At 47.9% G+C, this 21794-nt stretch overlaps 1 protein-coding gene across 1 annotated transcript in view; it reads left to right on the top strand.

Annotated features, from left to right (window-relative positions):
• Positions 1-1674: 1674 nt before the first annotated feature.
• Positions 1675-21794, top strand: part of COLQ (collagen like tail subunit of asymmetric acetylcholinesterase) — a 58443-nt gene continuing 38323 nt past the window's right edge. Inside the window, exon 1 of the mRNA XM_004419390.3 lies at positions 1675-1780. Coding sequence (XP_004419447.1) covers positions 1675-1780 — 106 coding nt within the window. The remainder of the gene's footprint in view (positions 1781-21794) is intronic.

Here is a 21794-nt window from a genome sequence, read left to right as displayed (position 1 = left end):
AAACAACGGCCATTTTATTTGCTCATGAATCTGTATTCTGGGCTAGTTTCATCTGGGCAGTTCTTCAGCTGGTCTTACCTGGGGTCACTTCTGTGATTGCCATCATCTGGAAACCTGAATGGGACTAGATGATCCAAATTGGCCTCACTCACATAGCTAATGCCTCTTCTGAGATGGCCAGGCAGCTGGGGCCCCTCCCTGTTGCCTATCCAATAGTCCAGACTTTTTTATGTGGCAGGTTGTTTCCAAGGAAAGGCAAAGGCAGAAGCTGCCAGGCCTGTTAAGGCCTCAGCCTGGAAAAGGCACAGTGTCACTTCTGCCACACTGTTGATCAAAGCCAATCACAAGGCCAGCCCAGATTGGACAAGAGGAGAAATAGACTCCACCTCTTGTTGGGAAGAGCAATGTGGGCATACAGGGATGGGAGAGATTTTTGGTGGCCATTTTTGCACCCAATCTGCTACGGTTCCTGGGGTTTCATTTTTGTTGTCTGTATACACAAATTTTAACTCATGTCTGACTCATCCTGTGTTACCTCATTTAACCTTTCCAACAAACCTTTAAAGGGAACATTGCATCCGTTTGAAGATGAGAAAACCAAGGCTTAGAGAGGTCAAACAATTTGTCCACTGTCACAGCAGAGCTGGGAGTCGAGCCAGACTGATGCTAGAGCTGCGGAATATCACCTTACACTGTGCCTTCCCCAGAATGAGGATCCGTGCTCTTCCTCAAGGAGGCCCACCCTGGAGTCCAGTAACCAAACCATTTCTGAATTAACTCCCATGAGGCATAGGGAGTATGTTATGTAAATTAAAGCAAAATGGACAACTCTGTGGATTATTATTTTAATTATTTTAGTAATCTAAGGATCTCTGTAACAGGCTTTATAAACTCATAAGAGGTATTCATTTAAGGATGCAATACTTTTTATTTGAAAAATTTTGTCTAGCCAAAGATCAAGTCCTAGATGCTATTTCTCCAAATATAGCTTGATAATCGTTCACTCTTTCCATTTATTTTGCTTTGCATGGGATAAAAGTTTGAAGCTTCTGGAGAGAGAACAAACTTTTTCATGGAGAAAGCTGTTTTGGAAAATATAATCCCCTATCCTTTTTTTATTGAATGAATAAAGAAAAATAATCCAAGGTCAACTTTACATTTGTCACCCCGTGGGTAAAAATGTCACAGGCTGACAGCAGAGGGATTTGTCTCCATGGAAATTAAGTTTGAATCAGGAGAGTCGATTCTGTGATGCTGTAGACACCTTGGTTCCAAGCAGGTAGATGCTGGCGGATGATCAACTAGGAAATCTATCTGCCCTTGAGGACTGCTTCTAGTGAACACTTCAGACTTGGCTGCCTTTTTCTCACCTCTTCAATAGCCACTTACCTCAGTCTCCAAAAAGGAAAATTCTGACATCTTAATTTTAATGTGGGCATTTGATCCAGTGCTTGAGATAAATATAACCCTGTGTAGTACGGAGAAGGTTTAATGGGAAATGGTTGGCATTCTTTCTTGGTCAAGGCATGGGGAAATGAGAGAGGGAGAGAGAGAGGGAGGGGGAGAGAGAGAGAGAGAGAGGCAAGCAGCAGTGAGGAAGACGAAAGCAGAGATAAGCAAGGCTCCACCGCAGCCTTGCCTCCGGAACTTGACACTGGCCAGACCCCAGCCAGCATGGTTGTCCTGAATCCAATGACTTTGGGAATTTATCTTCAGCTTTTCTTCCGCTTTATCGTGTCGCAGCCCACTTTCATCAACAGCGTCCTCCCAATTTCAGCAGGTAAATGATGACCACAACTTTCCTCTAGTCCATCTGTCGGGGGCAGTGGGAGGAAGGAAGATTGTTTTGCAACGTGTCTTGATATTTTTCCCATTCTGCTCTCAGTGGAGGGAGACTGGAGGGAGACGGCCACCCGAGCAGCTTCCCGTCACCCGAGCTCGTCTCAGAAGCCCCTTCTGTCCTTGTTCCAAACGGCCCCCACCCAGCTGCTCAAAGCCAGAGACCCTTTTAAAAATGTTTTCTGCCTCTCTCGCTTCTTCTCTCCACTTGCTGCATGATTTCATTTTGGTTGGGAATTGTGGGGAGCTTAAAAGAGAGAGAGGGAAGTGCAAGTGAGAGAGAAGTGAGTCCCAGATGTTTCTATAAATACATCCCTGACCCCTTCTGAAGGCTTGACTCAAGGGGGATGTTCTGGAGTGAACACGCCTCTGCCCGGCTCTGGCAGCATCCGCCGCCAGGACCATCCCACTGAAGGGAAAGGGAGTCCAGTTGATTCTCTGGGTGGCGAAGGGTCCCCTTGCAGCCTCAGGACTAGGTCTTCCATTTCTCCAGGCCTGCCTGCTCTCCTGTTGTGCCTTCTCCATGGGGTGGGACTTCTGCCTAGATAAGGCTGCTGGAGGTCCTTGTGGGGAGAGGTGGAGGGGCTCCAGAGTGACAGCCAGGCCCGGAGCGGGGTATGTCTGCCAGGTGGATGGCTGGTGATTTGGGGAAAGGGGCTTTTTCTGCCAGCCTGCCCACCTTCTCTGAGGGCACCAGGCTGTTGCCCTTGTCCTGTCTGACCCGGAGCAGGGGAGGTATTGGGTTACCAGCATGGCCTATTTAAACCTTTCTGAGGAAACTCAAATGTTTCCGGAGGGCTTGAGGGAGGCAGGCAGACCCCAGGCTTTGCTGATTGTCCCCTCACAGCCTCCCTCAATTCACCTCAGCCATTTCTGCCTCTCCCCAGCAAAGACAGCTTCAGTCATGCCCTCCAACACGAATCTCATAAATATTTTAATTGAGGCAGAAATGTCACTCTCATCGCCTTTGCTGGAAACACAGGCTCTCAGGGCAGATTTCTGAATCCAGTCCCCAACCTCTCTCCATTCATAAAAGCAGCTCATTGACCTGTTGTGCTGCCAACATTTGTGGGCCCTGAGGGAAGGACTCAGAGAAGGGCGTGGGGCTAATTATAAATGCGTGAGGAACTAAAGAAGGGGGGCAGGGAATTTGTGGAGAATATTGGGAGGTGAGAAGTGGGCAGGAAAGGTGGGTGTTTGTGCCACCATGGGTGTGTGCCAACATGCCCCCCACAAATTCAAGTTGAGAGCGCTAAGCTTCTGGGAGTGAGTGGGTCATTATCCCCCCATTCAAGGGGGAAGCATGAGAGTAAATGTGGTCTAACTTGGTGGTTCTTATCCTTGTTTGGGCGATAGGTTCCTTTGAGAATCTGCTGAAGGCTCAGAACTTAAGGTAACTCAATCTTCTGGTTCTAGCAGCCTCCGTGGGCTCTGACTTCTGGGAGATACTTGGCGTTAGACTGTAAGCATCATGTGGGCAGGGACTGTGTCTGTCTTGTACATTATCACTGTTTGCCCAGGGTCAGAACAGTCCCTGGCATGTGCTAGGTGCTCAGTAAATATTTGGTGACTGGATGAGTGAATGAAGGAATTTTCCTCATCTGTAGATGAGGGTTTGCCATCATTTTGTATCACTTCATTTAGATAGAGCCAAAATGGCTAATGAGTTCTGAAAGCTAGAGAGAAAAGAAGCTCTGATTTCCTTTGAACTCCTTGCCCTAGAGACAGCCCTCGCACAGCTTAGACATCTCTTAGGTAAGACTCTGTACAGATGGTACCAGTCAGGGTAATAGCAGGAGCAAGAAGCAACCATCAGGTGGTTCTGGTGAAGACTTGAATGAAGGGGCAACTCGCAGAGGTGTGGGTGGGGCTGAGGGAACCAACAAGGAGTGCTGAGCAATTAGCAGTGGAGGGAAGCCTTTGCCACCACTGTGCTTGAAAAGACAAGAGGAGGAAGTGGGGAGATGGGTCCCAGGAAGATTTGCCACCTTGGAGGAGGGGCCACTGAGCAGGAGCATTGATCACAGAGGGAGCCAAAGCAGGAAGAAAGTAGAGAAGAAATGCCCGACCTCTCTCTCCTCCAATCCAGCCACCTCTTGGCAGTGCCACCCATTGGCCAAACCCAACCAGAAACCCGAGGTCAAGGGAGCCCCTTGATGCAGTCTGTGGGGGTAGGCCTCTGGGGCACAGAGCGAAGGGGAGGTGGTGGAATGGAGAATAGCTAGCCCACGCATCCATAGGCCCTTCCTCAGGAACTGCTAAATCCAGATCTTCTGGTTGGGAATGTGGTCTTTAGACATTTGGTGAAACAGTGAGTTAGATCCAGGGGGAGTCACTGAGGTGACAGCTCAATAGAGCAAATCTGCTTTCTCCTGTAGAGTCTCTTGGCTTTGTCCCCTTCATTTAGTTTCCAGGGCTTCCTGATAGCCCAGTTCAGAAATAAACCTATGCCCTGAAACAGGACCTGTTCCTTGACACGGGAGAACTTGAATACTTTAAAACACTTTCCAACAATTTGATGTGAAATATTCTATATTCAGAAGCTTGTAGATTCCTAATCTTCTGAAGACAAACCCTGTGCACACGGAAACAAGGGCAACCAGGAAGATCTTTTAATTCCATCCACCATACCTTAGTGAGTGACTTAGTGAGTGTGCCTGGCACTGCGCCAAGTGCTACAGGGGACCCAGTGACAAGGAGGACACTGCCTCTGCTCTGGGGGAACCCACGGTCACCCGCTGGTGAGACACAGGCAGTGCAGGCAGCGCGCTAAATACCCCAGAGAGGGGCTGTGATGGAGGAAGAGTGCTCAGCGGCCTGTGTGCTGGTACTCCTTCCCTCTCTTCAGGAAAGACTATTCCAACAATGCAGACACAGCACCAGGGTCTGGATCAGATGTGCGTTACCTGGCAGCCTCCACTGCCCGGTCTCAGAGGAGAACCAGGAAGGGAGCAAGAAGCATCAAAGAGGCCAAAATGGATGATGGAAATCCCAGCACTAAAGCACATGCATTTGATACACAGAAAACTAGCTCAGGCCCTTGCTCTAAGCCTGTCGACTCTTACTTTGGACACCGTTCTAACAGGCATAGAGAGCAGGCTTCTTGAAAGATGGTGACTCACTGTAGCACGTTAGGTTGGAGAGGGGGCTGCTTCTTAAGACAGACACAATGACAACCCCAAAAAAGCTGATAAAATTGATTATGGGAAAAATGATAAAGAACTAGGGAATAGTTCTGAGATCAAAAAGAATAGACTGGAATTATTTCTAGAGCCTCCATTCTGTACGTAACTCCTGAGGGCACCATTGACTTATAGCACATTAACTGGTTTTCACTATGATGGGCATGAATGACCCAGTGAAGACTGAATTGTGTTCACTTTATTTTGCTTAAGAAGGCAGATAAGTGTCAGATATATGTGAGAATGATTTCTGTTGAACATGCCCCTAGAATTAAAAGTGTCAGGAGCCCTAACTTTGGTGTATTGTTTTAATCATTGCTGGGTAATAAACCACCTAACACTCAGCGGCTTAGACAACAAGCGTTTATTATTGAAGTTCACGTGTTTGTGGGCCAACTAGATCAGCTGGCCCTGGCTGGGCTCGCTATGGGTCTGTGGATTAACTCAGCTCCAAAATCCACCCACAGATGTGGCTCGGTAGTTGTACAGTTTCTAGAATGTGGTGGCACAGACCCAAGGACAATAATATTTATAGCAGGGCAGACCTTTCACACACTCCAATTTATGTAATTCTCACAGCACCTCTGGGATAGGTGTGGCACTACTCTCACTTTTCAGATGAGGAAATGAAGGCTCAGAGAGGTTAAGTGACTTGCCCAAGATCACACAGCTGGTATGTGGGAGAGCTGAAGACTAGAATCCTGCTCTCTGACTCTAAGTCCAGGGCTTTTACCAATGTAGACCAAATCTGGTTAAAGCCATGGATAAATAGGGATATTAGCTTTTGAAGTCCTGCAGGCTATCCTCCTATCCTCTGGAAACTCTGCTCTAGATTCTTCATTCTCTGTTCCCTCCTACCTTCTCCTCAAGATATCAATGCCCAAAGCTCTTAGCAAAAGATTGAAGATTATTTTATACTAAAGTGTGCATGACTTGCCAGGGTACTGGTTTATCTTTCCTTTGAAGATATTTGTATTTTAACAGGAGTTAAAGATCTAAGCTAAAGGATGCTCTAGTAAGATGAGCTTCAACCAGAGTATTTTCGGGGATGAGGCCTTCCTGGAGTCAGGGGAATACCACTTCACAGACATTCTCTTCCAGCATTGTGAACCAACCTACCGTAAACCCATAGACACATGTGGCTTCCTTCCTCCAGTATAGGATTTCTCAGGCAGGCAGGGACTCTTTAGATGATATTTGGGTCCAAATCTCAGAGATCAGGTGGTGAGAAGACCTAAATCCAGTTCTGTAGAATGAGATCATGTGGAAGGATGTGAATTCTGCCTGGGTGCTGGAATCTCCTCTTGTTGGCTGCTGGGATATGACCTAGAGCAGGCGTTTTGTGGCCTACAGGACCTGATGTCTGGCCCTGCACTCCCCTGACTGGAAGCCAGCCAGGCCACCACTGGGAACCAATCATGTTCTTGGCAGTAGATGATGGGCCATTTATTTGTGTCTGATGCTGATCAGTTATTGTTTAATGTTCCGTAATGCACTTCCCAACCGTCTCCTCCAATTTAGCTCCCCGTATTTCCTCTGGATAATACAATCAGAGAGGTTCTGAACTTAGAGGACTCTCCAGGGGGCCCAGCTTTCCCACTTCACCCCATCCCAAGCCTCTGAGTAAAGCGGTGGACTCGTCTCCAGCCCAGACACACGGGAGGGGTTGTGAGAAGGGGAGTTTTTCCCTTCAGATATCCAGGCCCCTCCATTGCCGTTCACCACACTCCGGCCTGCCTCCCTCAGAGCCACAGCCACCACTTCCACAACCATACAGAAACAGCTCAGCTCCAGAATGCACAGAAAGACCCTCCGGCCTCAGCGAGTCACCAAAGAAGCCGGCGTCCCGTCTTCTTGAAATGCAGTTTCCATTCTAAGAGCTCCTGGTATTGCTCTTATCACTGGTACCAGTTATCCCCAAACCTCTCATTTCACAAAGCGTCTTCACAGCTACAGTTGTATTTGCTCTTCACAGCCATTCCTACTGTGAGGGGTCTTGGTTTGAATCCTGACCCTGTTGTTTATTTGCTGTGTGATTGTGGGAAGGTCACACCACAACTGTGGTGAGCTCCAAATTCTTCATCTGTTAAATGGGTATACTAGTCTCTGGCTCACAGGGATGACTTGAGGATTTATTCATTCAACAAACACTTAATAAGTGCCAACAATGTACCCGGAACTGGGATGCAGCAGTGAGCAGACAAAAATATCGCACCCACACGGAGTTTCTGTCATCACCCTGAGAACTTGTCCAGGCTAGCCCCCGGTCCCAAGAGCTGAATGAAAGACACCTGCAGCAGAACTGGAGCTCACAAACCAGCTGCCCGAGGACCAAGCCCAATCCTGTTGAGCCATGTTCAGCCTTCAGGTTGCACTAAAAAAGGAGACAGAGAAATTTTTTTAAATTGCTTTAAGTTGCTAACATTTAAGAATTGAGTGATTTAACTTTTTAAAAAATGTATTTCTGATGTCTCTTGGAAAAGAAGCCTCTTGAAAACCAGGACGACAGTCTGATATGGCAAGGACCGTTTGGAATGGAGTGATTGGTGGTTACTCAGCCCCAGCTCCCAAGTCCCCACTGTGCCCTCTTGTCTTACACCTGGTCTACCTTCCTTATTACATCTGCCCGTCTAGCCCCATCTGGGCATGTGACTTTTTGGCCCTGCTGGCTTGGACTGTGCCTCCTCCTTATTTAGCAGTCTTGGGGCATTTTTCCAGAATTTCCAAGCTCTGCAAAGCTCAGTTTGAAAGTCAATGTTCTAGATCAGTGGTTCTCAAACTATAGCACTGGTTCTCAGCCCTGGCTAGACACAAGAATCACCTGGAATACTTTACAGAAGCCCAGTGTCCAGGCTGAACAGACCAATTAAATAAGAATCTTTGGGGAGTAGGATTGGGCACTGATAGTGTTTAAAACTCTCTAGGTGATTCTGATGTCTCGCCAGGGTTAACCACTAAACTATAGGCAGCGTCAGATTCACCTGGCAGGTTTGTTAAAGCACAGACTGCTGGGGGCCCCACCTCCAGAGTTCCTGATTCAGTAGGTCTAGAGTGGGGCCCAAGAGTTTGCATTGCTAATAAGATCCCAGGTGCTGCTGATGCTGCTGGTCCACAGACCACACTTTGAGAACTGCTGCTCAAGATCACCTCTGAGTTCCTGTATTAGTTTCCTGTGATCACTCAGTGGTCACATGGCCTTCTTCTGTGTCAAATTTTCCTCTGCTCTCTCTTATTTTTTATTTTTATTTTTTTGTGAGGAAGATCAGCCCTGAGCTAACATCTGCCAATCCTCCTCTTTTTGCTGAGGAAGACTGGCCCTGGGCTAACATCCGTGCCCATCTTCCTCTACTTTATATGGGACACCGCCACATCATGGCCTGACAAGTGCTGCATTGGTGCGAACCCGGGATCCAAACCCGGGCCACCAGCAGCGGAGCACGCACACTTAACCACTACGCCACAGGGCCGGCCCCTGCTCTCTCTTATAAGGATACATTTAGGGCCCACCTGGACAATCTCCCCATCTTAAACTTCTCAATTTAATCAAACTGCAAAGTTGCTTTACCACGTAAGGTAACATTTACAGGTTCCAGGAATTAGGATCTGGACCTCTTTGGGGGCCATTATTCAGCCAACCACAGTTACCTTTCCCACTGAGTAGAGTGTCCCATGAGTGCTTTCTTTTTTTTTTATTTTTTTGTGAGGAAGATCAGCCCTGAGCTAACATCCATGCTAATCCTCCTCTTTTTGCTGAGGAAGACCAGCTCTGAGCTAACATCTGTTGCCAATCCTCCTCCTTTTTTTTTTTCCCCCAAAGCCCCAGGAGATAGTTGTATGTCATAGCTGCACATCCTTCTAGTTGCTGTATGTGGGATGCGGCCTCAGCATGGCCGGAGAAGCGGTGTGTCGGTGCACGCCTGGGATCCGAACCCAGGCCACCAGTAGCGGAGCATGCACACTTAACTGCTAAGCCATGGGGCCGGCCCCCATGAGTGCTTTCTTTAAGTGACATCAGAATCAAAGGCACAGGCATATACACTGTCTTCGTTTGGGTTTCTTCCCAGAGCAGACCCTGAGACCAGGATTTGGGTGCCCATAGTTTATTTGGGAGGTGACCCTGGTAGGGCCGTGGGGAAGTGAGACAGGGAAGGGAAGGCAGTCTGTACAGGGGGAATTGATGAGCAGGTTGCTGCTGTGGGCAGGTGGACTCAGTTCTCCTGGGGGCCTCAGGGAGACATGGGACTGGGATACCAGGACATAGCTCCTGGGGACGTGCTTGCCCCAAGCAGCTTCCATGGCTGGCGAAGCCTCTGGCGTAGTCACAGATGCTTGTGGCAGGAGCTAGCAGCCCACGGGGCCTGATGAAGCTGAGGGATGTGGGCAGGCAAGCGAGAGCACCTGCCGTAGACACTGTGCTGTAAGAGAGCTACAGGAGTTCAGCCACCTTGCATTGGGCACTTTCTATTTGCCAGACTCTTTACTATATGACTTCTAATCTGCACAACAATTTCACAATCCATTAGTACCCCCATTTTACCAAAGAGGAAACTAACATTCAGAGAGGTGTGGTCACTTATTTGAGGTCACACAGTGCTAGGGCCAAAATTCCAAATCAGGACTTTCTGACCCCCAAATGATTGCAGAGGCAGAGTAGCCTGGTTAGTTGTAGGGCCTCTGGGTTCAAATCTTGTGTTTCCTTTAGCTTTGTGATGTAGGGCAGGCAAATTGCCCTCTCTGTGCCTCAGTTTCCCCATCTATAAAATAGGGTTAAAAGTAGGGTTTAACTCACAGAGCAATTGTGAAGATTATGTCAGCTACTTATGAACATAAAGTACTTAAAATAGTGCCTGGTATACAATGTGTGATGTATAAACATTTTCTGACATTATTTCCAGAATCTCACAGTGTCTCTACACATGTCAAGAGGCCATAATTTCCCCTAAGATGCATTTGTGTTAAAAGGCAAAAGTCCCAAATACAACCCAAATGATAAATTTTTGCTGAAAATATCCAGTGAGTTAAGGCAAAAAGATGGGGCTCAACTTTTATCTGTTTCGTGTTTGTAAACCAGTCCCTAAAGCCAGGGACACGTTGGCCAGGGAAGGAGGCTCTTGTGGTGACTGGCTTTCCCAGATGGCTTTAAAAATACACCTGGCCCCATTCCATCTCCCAGCCTACGAGTGTTTAGCTCCATTCAAGCCGGCACTTATGTCTCCACAGCAACCAACATAAGCACACGCATGAGGCGTGGGCTGGGAGCTGGCGACAGCTGAAGGGAGGCCTGTGGCTGCTGAGGGCTTTGCACCATAAACCAGCTGGGGTCTGACAAAAAGAGAGGAAAGAAAAGAAGGAAACATGAATGCCAGTCGGGCAGGCTCCCTCCCTGCTAGGCCCTCCTTTCCTTTCCCCCCTCCCATCCTGCTGTGTTGCTTACATGGCCTCCTCGGTGTCTTTCTGAAAAGTCTGGAAAAAGCCCCAGGAGCTTTCCTGCTGCAGCTGGTAGTTCTCTCTTGGAGCACATGCTCCAGGAGGGAGCTTCCAGGGACCTCGGACCTGGCACGGGGCTTCTCGGGGACCCAGGAGGGCGGGTGATGGGGCGTCCATGGCCATCATGTAGACGGCCATCACGTCCATGGCCTACCTGTAGAGACCTACCTGCCCGACTGGAGCTGTCTTACTTTAATGTGACTCAAGGTTTGTTCAAGTGTTTGAACTTGTCCCCTATATGAGGGGCTGCAGGGTGAGTCATTATGGTTGAGGGTTCAAACTGGGCTGCCCCTTTGTGCCCAAACAGAACTTGCTCAGTTCCTGAGATCATTCATACTGGGGTGGACCTCAGGGGGTGGCCCCCAAAAGGCTTCCAAATTCTCTCTGGTCATCCAGAAACCAAACACTCCACCAGTGAGATTAACGTTCAGGATTTAGGGGGGCTCCCAGCAAGCACAGCAACGCTTTCTCTCCTGTCCGTCTTTCTGAGAGCTGTGTCGGGCGAGGTCCTGGTAGGACAAGTTAACGGTAGAAAAGACGAATGCCTTCTGTTTCCAGGGAGCAGCAGGGCCCTGAGGGAACGGTGTAGGTTTGGGTGGCACATCCTTCACTCTCTGTGTCTGCCCGAAGTAAGTGAAGAGGGGAAGGCTGAGATGGCTATCTGGACAATTTGGGCCCTGGAAATGCTTTCCTCAAAGTATCTGAGGTGAATAGTTTCTACTCTTTTTTTCTTCAATTATCCGAGTCAACTGCCCCAGCCCGCCCTTCCTCCCCTGGGCAGCCCTGGGAGTAAGGGTACACAGGCCTGAAACACGCAGCGCTGGCCGCCATGGAGATAGCTGCTAAGGTTCCCTGTTTAGGCCCATCTAGAAGGTGGTGTGGGGACATTTACTCAGTGGCGTGGCAGTTTGCCTGTTTACTAATGTTCTTTAAAAGTTATTGCGGCACAGTGCTAAGGCACTGAGGTGAAATTCGAGAAACTTGGGTTATTTCTCTAGACCTGCCACTAACTCCTGGGACACGTGTGTAGTGTTGGACAAGCCATTTGCTCTCTGTAAGACTCATTTTCCTCATCTGTAAATGAAGGGATGGACCATATTTTAGAGATCCCGTTAGCCGTAGACTTCCTGACTGTGTGGCTAAAAAGTTGCTTGCTAATTTATAGAATTAGCACCTACACAAAGAAGGGGTCTTGGTACGTGTTTCTTTTCTGAGCATTGACACCTGAGAATCCATGATGTGAGAGTAAAAGGCGTGGGGTTCATGTTCAGATGGCTCTCGACTTGAGTGACATCTTCATGGCCCACTAGCTGAGTGATCTTGGCCAAGTGGTCTTGGTTTAATTTCTTAACACCTCAGCTTCCACCTCTGTAAAATGGGGACGGTAAGAGTACCTGACTTATTAATGGCAGGGAGGATTAAATGAGCTCAAAGGTACAGAGCTTTGCGCTGGTGCCTGGGACATAGTAAGCTCTCAGTTACTGGTTGCAACCGTTATTCCAAATGGTGGTGAGAGAGCTGGAATCCAGGCCACTTGCCTCCTCCTGGGATGCTTCATTTCTGCTAGAATCCCACCTGCTCTTATTGAGACTTGCTCATGGTGCTGAAGATTCGAGTTTTAAAATTCAGAGTCTCCATCAAGAGCCCGAGGCTGAGTGGGGACACTGCGGTGCATGCGCTTTGGAATGGGAGGTCTGGGCTCAGAAGCTCCACGGGACCTTGAATATCAGAGCCTCAGTTTTCCTCACCTGGAAAAGGGGGATATAATAGAGGGTAATTCAAGGGGTCATGTGAGGATCAAAGGAGAAAGCATGGGACGACCTAACTCTGAGCAAGTAGAGTGTGTACTCAGGAGTTGTTGTGCCTTGAGGGGCGACATTGAACTTTGATGACCTGGAAAGCACGGGCTCACACCTGAGGATGACACCCTAGCGTACTGAGTCCTCAGCAGAAAGGCCTGCTGTTGGCAAAGTCCACTGGCAGGTGGCCCTCCCTGAGGCTGTGATGGAGAGCCTCTCCCTTCCCCAGATGGGGTTGAGCTTCCTAGGAAACCCCTCTGCAGGGCACTGCAGTCCTGAGGGTGTCCACCCTATGGAAATCGTGTAATCCTGTGCGGATCCTAGCAGGTAAGACGAGCCACTTCCCGTATCCAGTTCCTCCCTGTCAGGAGAACGGGCCCTCTGTCCACACGGCATCTGCCTTGCATGGCATGTCAGTCTTGCCCCCTTCAAAATGGACGGCAGGTGCCAAGTCACCAGGCCTGCCAGTGTGGGTCCTCCTGGGAAATCAGAGGAAGGTTATTAAATATGAAATCTTCAGATGGAATGCCAACAAATGGTGGCTGATTTGACAAAGGTGCTCAATTTTCTGGCCATATACCCATCTGCTGCCACTTTGCATTTTGTTCAATTTTTTGGTTTCTAAATGAGGTACTAAAATATGTTTGAATTGATTCAGATCCTCTTTATTATTATTAGCTTGTTAAATCTGTCTCTCTGTCTCTAAATTAATTATAACAATTACTTGAGATATATAGCTTTTGATATACTTCCCACCAATCAAATGACCAATATTTACTGCACCTCCTACTATACACTTAACTATTATATTGAACAAGAAGATTCATAAGACAAACTAATTCAAGGAGCCCACTGTCTATTTGTGACGTTAAAATAACACCAATGAAAGAATGAATGAGGAGGGAAGTGGATCGCCATGGTGGTATCTCAGGGTGCACAAGGAGTTGGAGTTTGTATGAGAGCAGAGCAGTTAAGATAAGGAGACAACTGATCTGGGTTCGTCATGACCCCACCACTAACCTGGGCACTTCTTTGAGCCTCAGTTTACTTATCTGTCAAATGGAGAAAATATTAACAGCTGTTAAGACTGTTGTAGGCCGATGCTTAGCACATGTTAAGTGCCCAGTCTATGCCATCAAGTGTTGTGAGAGTTGATGTTTGCGGGCTACGTAAAGGTAATTTAAGGAAAGTTTCCATTTGTCACAGATAAAATGCTTCTGGAAAACCAGCAAACAAACAAACGTCCGTCTTACACCAGAATGAATTACAAATGAGTTAAGATTTAAATATAAAATATGAAATGATAAAATTATTAGAAGAAACCTTGGGAGATTTTGAGGGTAACTTTAGTGTGAGAAAAACCCCAGAAGCCGTAAAAAAAGGCTTCTACAATAAATTCCACTCCATAAAAAGAAAAAATTTGTGTGTAGGAAAAACAATCAAAAACGAAGTCAAAAGGCCAAAACAACCTGGGGAAAATATTTGCAAATCGTATTATAAAATGCTACTGTCCTTGTATGTAGGAAAACATTTATAAGAGAAGACCAACAACCTAACGGAAAAATGGAAAAAGTACAAATGTCTCTAAAACTCATGAAAATATCCCCAGCCTCATTCACCATAAGAGAAATGCAAATTAAAACTACACCGAAATACCATTCTTCATCTATCAGTTGGGCGAAATTCAAAAGGTCTGACATCACGTGTGCTGGCGAGGGTGTGGGAAACAGATACTCTCATCCTCTGCTCCCACGTGGGAGGGAATGTGGATTGATGGAGGCTTTGTGGAGATGAGTTAGGCAACATGTGTAAAAATTACAAATGCACACACTCTTGAACTGAGCAGTTCTCCTCTAGGCGTTCGTCCAATGGACATGCTTACCAAGGTACACAAATATGCATGTAGAAGGTTATTTTATTGTATCACTGTTTATATCAGCAAATGTTTGCAAATCACCCAAATGCCCGTCAGTAGGGGGCAAGGTGAACAAATTATGGTTCTTCCAAATGAAGGAATATTATGCAGCCATAGAAAGGAATGTTGGACGCAGTTTATGTAGTTACACTGAATAATCTCAGAAATACCGTGAAGAAACCACGAGAGAGTACTAAATGTATAGTATTATATTACAATAACCCTTTCAGTAAGAGGGGAAAATATTATACCTACCTATTTGCTTCTGTATGCATAAAATATTCGTGGAAGTATACACAGAACACTAAGTAAGTGATAATAAATAATTGGAACTGGGACAGGAGGAGAGTTTTCACATATATCTGTTTATATTTTTTGAATTTTGAATCACATGAATGTATTACCTACTCTAAATCATTAAACAAAATTCCATATATGCATACAAAACAGCCTCTCATCTGGAGCACAGGATGGGATTTTTCTGTCTTGAGCGTCTGTTAGACCCAAATTTGCAATGGGAATTGAGATCTCAGAGAATTTCCAGAACGGTAGTGCTGCAAAAAGCCTAAGGTGCATCTTGTTCAATTGAGAAGCTCAGTTTCTCAGTTGAGTTCAAGGGGGTCAGCCCGAGGTCGCCTACATTCTGGAAACCAGGGATTTGAGTGACTTAGTGAGACCACTGAATAGAAATGTCCATCTGTGCCAGGGGGCTCCCAGGGCCCCTGCTTCCCTCATCCCCTACCTGTGGACACTCAGACAACAAATACTGGAGCGGGGGGACAGGGATGGGGGCTCTAGGGAAACGGTTAGGTGAGCCATGTGGTTTTGAATCACAAGTGTCTGTAGAGCTAAAATGTCACCATGGAAAAATGAGGGCGTGGAAACGTAGCGGTTGGAAACACAGGGTCTTTCCACTCAGCCCCAGTTGTCAGCGGGGATTGGAAATAACCCAGACTTTGGGCCCGATGCAGCTGGAGGGTTTTGTCTCTGACCTATGCCAGATCTCCCGAATAACTCTAGAAACTTGGCCTCGCCTGTCAAGCCACAGCAGAAGATTTAATAGCGCTCGCTGATTTATGCTGGTCGCTGTAATCAGATTCAGAGCCAAGGCACAGCCAGCCTTGGGGAGGTTTCTTGATGTTCTCTTGGCTCCTAATAACATTGTCTGCTCCTTCCTCTCTGTTTACCACATGCCATTTTGTCAAATTAGAACTTGAACTCAAAAAAGCAGATGCCTTCCTTTAGATAAGGTCCAAAAAAATTCTCTGTGGGAGGAAAGGGGAATGGATTTGTCTCCTTGAATCTATGTGCAAGCAAAGGAGTCACTTTTGATATATGACTTACTATAAAATAATGACTGATATGAGATGATTTTCTTTCATCCTTGGGGCTAGGGCAGACTTTTCCTCCTCAGGGGATCCCTTTGCGGGGGCAGAAGAGAACGGCCTTCTCAAGTCCTTCATGAGGATTCAGTTACCTGCTCAAAGTCTCCTGATGAGTGGCTACAGGCTTCTCCAGGCAATGCTAGTGTCCTAGCTCTGTGCAGCTCCCAGGGCCCCTAGATATTAGCCAACAAGGGCATTAGACCAACCGACCCCCAATCCTGACCCTTGTGGAGGTATCTTCTGGTTCTCTGTTGCCTCCTTAAAAATTTTTTATTTTATTCTTTTTTATTATGAAAAATTTCAAACATTCAGAAAAGTAGAAAGAATTGTCCAGGGAACATCAATATGCCCACTGCTATGGGCTGACATGTCCCCTGCAAATGCATATGTTGAAGCCCTAACCCCCAGCACCTTAGAATGTGATTGTATCTGGAGATAGGGCCTTTAAAGAGGTGATTAAGGTTAAGGGAGGCGATTAGGGTGGGCCCTAATCCAATTTGACTGGTATCTTTAAAAGAACAGGAGATTTGGACACACAAGGAGACAAACACCAGGGATGCGCTGAAAGAGGAAAGGCCATGTGAAGACACAGGGAGAAGGCAGCCATCGGCAAGCCAAGGAGAGAAGCCTCGGAAGAAACTAAAGCTTATGAAACCTGAATCTTGGATTGCTAGCTTCCAAAACTGTGAAAAATAAATTTCTGTTGTTTAAGCCACCCAGGGACTTTGTTGTGGCTGCCCTAGCAAACAAATACACCTGCCACATAGATTCTGCAATCCTTATCATTTTGCTGTATTGACTCTATCATATATCTGCTTATCCATCCATCTTATTTTTTGATAGATTTCAAAATGAGTTGCAGAGTCGTTGCCCACTTTGAAGAGTAAACTATGCAACAGAGAAGGTAAATGCATGTTTGATTGAAGGCCACTGGCACGTGTGATTGAACCCTCTCTGTGGCCGGGTTAGTCAGGGAGGCAACTAGGATCGTCTACTCATGAGTCTGCAAACCGGGAAACGGGGCCCCAGAGATGAGTAATGGTCAGGTTTGACTAGAAAGACATGGAACTGGGTGTTGGTAAACTCCTCCAACCCCACCTGGCTGAGATGATACCTGCCATTTTTTCTGAGGTTCTCTGCTCATTCTCTCTGGATGGTGTGTGTGGGGGGCTGGGGCGAGGTCACCACCTGGTGCTGGTAACCAAATCTTCAGAAGCCTCCAGGGTCGGGCATCTGGATTTCAATGATGGGTCAGACATCTGGTTTCAGTCCTGGCCTACTGCCTACTGGCTGTGTGTGACCTTAGGTGCATCCCTAAATCTCTGAGCCTTGTCTGAAAATGAGGATGATACTAACACATCCCTTGTGGGGTCATCGTGGGGATCAGAGAAGGATATTGAACGCTCATGGTATGTTACCATGGTTGGCGTCTCACTACCGGGTTAGGGTAATGCTGTCTGCTGTAACAAACAAGTGCCAACATTTTAGTGACTTAATCTAATCGAAATTTAATCTCTGCTCACCCAACAGTCCAGTGTCCATAGGTGGGGGCAGCTCACCTCCACACTGGCGCTCGGGGATGCAGGGCCTCTCCATCTGTGGCTCCACCATCCCCCAGGGCCTGAGTCCTCCGGATCCAGGCAGACTGTGGCAACAAGAGTCACGTGTCCCCAGCCCTTCTCCCTGCAGCTGCTCCTCGGGGACAGTTCTGGCCTGTGGAAGGAGGAGCGCACATTTTGGGGGATGCCAGCCTTCTCTGCACAGCCCCATGCTGAGGAGGTCCTTGACGTAAAGTCAGTGGCTGGGAGTGAGGAATGGCGAGAGCCTGCCGGCCAGGGAAGGGCCAAGTCAGAGGGAAACCGCCCTGCTCCGAGAGAGCAGCGAGAACATCAGGAGGGGTGGGAGGGGTGGGGATGGAGAGCCCTCCCCCAGGGGCTGGGTAAGATGGCCACCAGCAGGGCACCTTCTCACGGGGCTGTGTGCAAGATTCCTTTTGAACTCTGACCCCAATTCTGTCCTAGCTGTGTGCATGGACCAAGTGATTTGGCTTCTCCTCTGTGAAATGAGGATAATCGTGCTGTGAGGATTAAATGCAATAATGCGTGGGAAGTGCTAGGCCCCAAGTTGTCATTGTTTCATGACCAGGATTTTGCTAAACAAGAGTCAACAAGTATGTAGCACAGGTGCTGCTCCTTCCTCTCATCTCAGGGAGGACAACACTAATAAGTCATGACTCTCTTTCCTCTGAGTCCTTACCACAGTGTTTCAGGAAATCTGTACCAATCAGTTCAGGTTAGCAGATGAGGTGAAAACTCTTTGCCCTCCAGAGGCTAGACCAGAGGCTTATTCATCTCTGTATCCTGGTGCATAGCAAAGGCTTGGAACACAGTAAGTGTTCAATAAACGTTTGTGGGCTGAAGTTGAATCTGTTATAGGGCTCTCCTGAGTAAAACAAACAGTAGATCTGGAGGTAGTGTTAAAGAGAAAGTTATTCTGACACTTACTGAAACAGTAAGGAAGACTTTGTTCAAGACTATTGCCATTGGTGACAAGATTGTCTCAATAGGGTAGAGAAACTGGGCTCAATTCCAAATGCAACAGGAACTAGTTGGGATTTATAGCCAAGGAGTGTGTTGGGGAGTCGGTGGATGGAAAATTACTAAGGAGACGTCAAGGGTTGGGGATTCTTGCTAAATGCACTTAACAGTACTCTTGCTGAAGGCAGGCCAGGGTGATCAGATATCAATGGTGGAGATTCTCTCTAAACCGACTTAGCAGGATTCTTGCTAAAACCGGACTCGGCAAGGATGGACATGGATGCCCAAGTTCGAGGCCTTGTTGAGAGCCTGACCAAAGTTTGGTCAAGGAGAGAGTCTTTGTCCGTGGGAAGGTAGAACCCATGTCTTCAAACCTACTTCTCTCCCCGCCCAGGTTTGGGGCTGGGACAGCAGACTCGAGGAGCCCTGGGGCTGGTGGGACCCTAGGCTCTGCCCCCAGACATGCAGTTGTCTTTGCTTCGTACTGGGAACTCTGGGTCCTTGGGAACAGTGCTGAGTTATCCATGCCATGCCATCACTCTGTGCTGCAGAGCTGGGAGACACAGCAGGGGGAAGACGCAAAGCAGACTCCACTTTGGTGGAGATCAGCAGGGAACAGGCCTGCGTGTGGAAGCAGTGGGGACAGGAGCTTCTGGAACAGTGCCCAGGGAGGCAGTATTCCAGAAGTGGTCTTCTGGCCTGGTTGATAAATCCCAGAACTGCAATTAAGACAAAATACTGTGAATATGACACCTGCTGACAGCTGCAGGAAGGCCCCAGAAACTTTTATTATGAATTAGATTTTGCAGGCAGCTCTGCTGTGGTGAGCTGGTGCTCGGCCAATGAACCTGAGTGATGCAGCAGGCCAGCTGCCTCCAGGGCAGGGATTACTCTCCAGGAGAGAAGGGGGGAGAGTGACCCTCCATCCCTGTCCAGGCCCCTTATGAAGGACCATTTGTGTCTCAGGAGGCATAGCCCCTGGTAGAAGCCAGAGCTGGAAAGGGCATAGAGCTCATCTGGTCCAACACTCCCATTTTACATTTGGGAAAACCAAGGCGCAGCGGGTTTTTCTGGTTGTCCAAGGTCACACAGCAAGTTACTAGCCATAGCAGGGCTGGAGACCAGGGTTCCTAGTCCCCAGCTGGCATGTGTGGCTGAAGGGCTGGGGACAGTAGTTGAGCATACGTCCAGGCATTTGGCTTAAGGAAATTCAACTGTTGGTGCTTGGAGAGACAGAGACAGAGAATGGGACAAAGTAAGAGACAGGGACACAGAGAGAATGGGACTGAGACAGGAAACAGAGTTGTAGAAAAAGAGAAACATAGAAAAGAGAAAGGCAGAAGGAGACATTCATGAGCCTGAGTCATTCGGTTCAAAATAGAGATTCAGACACCTGCAGGGTTGACAGGACCTCAGCGATCATCTAGTCCAGTCGCCTTCGTGTTTACAGTAATGAAACAAAGTATAGCTGAGTGGTTTGTGTGTGTAAACCTGTTAAGGAAAAGTTTGATGCCAAATGCAAAAAATAGATGCTCATTTTGAAATGAGGTTTGAAAAATGAAGAGCTGCGGGAATATGACGCAGCGCAGGGGAATTTGGGAAAATGGGATGCAGGTGGCATTTTCACTACTGTCTGGGGTCTACGACTGAGCGCTTCATGCCCTCCGTGCTGCTTTCCCTGATGTCTTCGACTCTGTGTTTCTGAGAACGGAGGGAAATGCCCCAGAGAAAGAACAGAGCCTAACCCTTTCCTCCCTCACTCCTCCCTTCTTGTTACAGCAAATCTTCTCTGCTTTCAAAGCTCAGCTCAAATGCTATCTCTTCCAGGAAGCTTTCCCGGATTTCTCACTTATATCCCCTGCCCCAGCTGGTACCCATCACTTCCTCCTGTAAATCCCTCCAGACACCCCAGCCCCACGTTAGCCACTTCTCTGTTTCTACCTTGTATAATAGTTATCTATGAAAATGTTGGTAAAAGAGCCCCTACTCTGTGCTAGGAACTCCAAAAGCCTTAGCTCTAATCTTCACAACAAACTAGCAAGGGGCATTTTGCCGTACCCAGTTTACAGATAAGAAAGCTGAGCCTCTGAGAGAGAGGATAGCTTCCTCAAGGTCATACAGCTAGGAAGCGGCAAAATCGGGACACCAACCCAAGCTTGTCTGACTCCAGGGCCTGTACTCTTTCCACGACACTGAACGACACATTCCGAGGGAAGCAACTGTGTCTAGTCATCGTGTCTTGCACAAATTTGGTACTCAGTGTGTGTTCCTGAACCAATGAAACAGTCAATGAATACAAGAACGATCCTTTCTTTTGAAGGCTGTGGCTCAGGGGTCAGCGAACTACAGCCTGCGGGCCAGATCCAGCTTGCCTCCCATTTTTGTAATCAAGTCTTATTGCAACACAGCCACACTCAATCCTTTACGGACTGTCTCTGGCTGCTTTCACGTACAACTGCAGAGTTACGTTGTGACAGAGGCCACGTGGCCCATAGAGCCTAAAATATTTACTATCTGGCTCTTTGCAGAAAAGGTTGCTGACTCCTGCTATAGATTATGGTCTTTACTAAGCTGGTTAAAACAACGGTGCTTATTGCTAAGTACTAACAATCTTGTATTTTATGATCTAGAATATTGTGAGTGTGCATGCTTGTGCATTGGGTATGCCTATAAAGTATCGGATTTCCACATGTATCTAGTTATGCCACTTTATTATTTTACAGTCAGGCTTCATCTAAAAAGGTTTGCCCCACCGGCCTTTTGGAAATACTATATATATATATATATATATATTTTTTTTTTTTTTCTTAATTAAGTTTAGCTTTGTTGGCAGCACCTTGGCACAGACATGGTGAAAGCTGAGGGGCCCTGGCAACAAAGATCTTTCCTGAAGCGGAGGAGGGCAGACATCGGACAGTCGCAGTGGGGGTTGACTTTGAGGCTTGCCAGAGCAGTATTGACAGGGCCTTTTTTGCGCCGCATGAAAAGCAGCCTGTTGGACGGATCGCACTCCACTTCCTCTCTGCCCGCAGGGGCAGTCAGTATGCCTGGCTCCCAGCCTCCCCCCGTCCCCTGGGCCAAGGGCACTTTTCCTCTCCCAAGCCTAGCGCAGCCTCCTGAGAGGCCGGAGCGCTGCCCACCCATTCCCGCTCCAGGGGGGTCAGGACAGGCCTCTGGACCCCTGGCAACTGGGGCAGAAGCAACCCCGGAGCAGGGATTGGCCGACTCCCACCCCAGATGCCCAGCAGGCCAGGCGCTGGGAGCGCTCGGGGGCGTGACGAATCTCAGCCTGTCTCCAGCGTGTGTTCCCTGGCCAGTCCGCCTTGGGCTGTGCCCGCGATGACGGGCCCATCCCTCAGCCTCACTCATCTGCTCACCATCTCAGGACTGCTCTGTTACTCAGCTTGCTGCTGGGGTGAGTTGTGTGAGTGTGTGTGTGCACACTTGCTTGCGTGTGTGCATTGTTTTGGAAAAAGGACTCTCAGAAAGCAGGCTCGTTCTGGGAGCTTTCAGCAGCCTTTAAATCTTAAACTTCTCAGCAGTGTTGGAATTGCAACGTAAAGGGGCTTGACAGCGGAGTTGGTGGGGGCCTTGGCATACACACTCATGTTTGTGTGCACTTGTGTGTGCCCCTCTTGTCACTTTGATTT

This window comes from Ceratotherium simum, chromosome 5 (genome assembly GCF_057802395.1).
Source record: "Ceratotherium simum simum isolate JZ-2026a chromosome 5, ASM5780239v1, whole genome shotgun sequence".
Taxonomy (NCBI): domain Eukaryota; kingdom Metazoa; phylum Chordata; class Mammalia; order Perissodactyla; family Rhinocerotidae; genus Ceratotherium; species Ceratotherium simum.
This window is presented reverse-complemented; position numbering and strand designations above follow the sequence as displayed.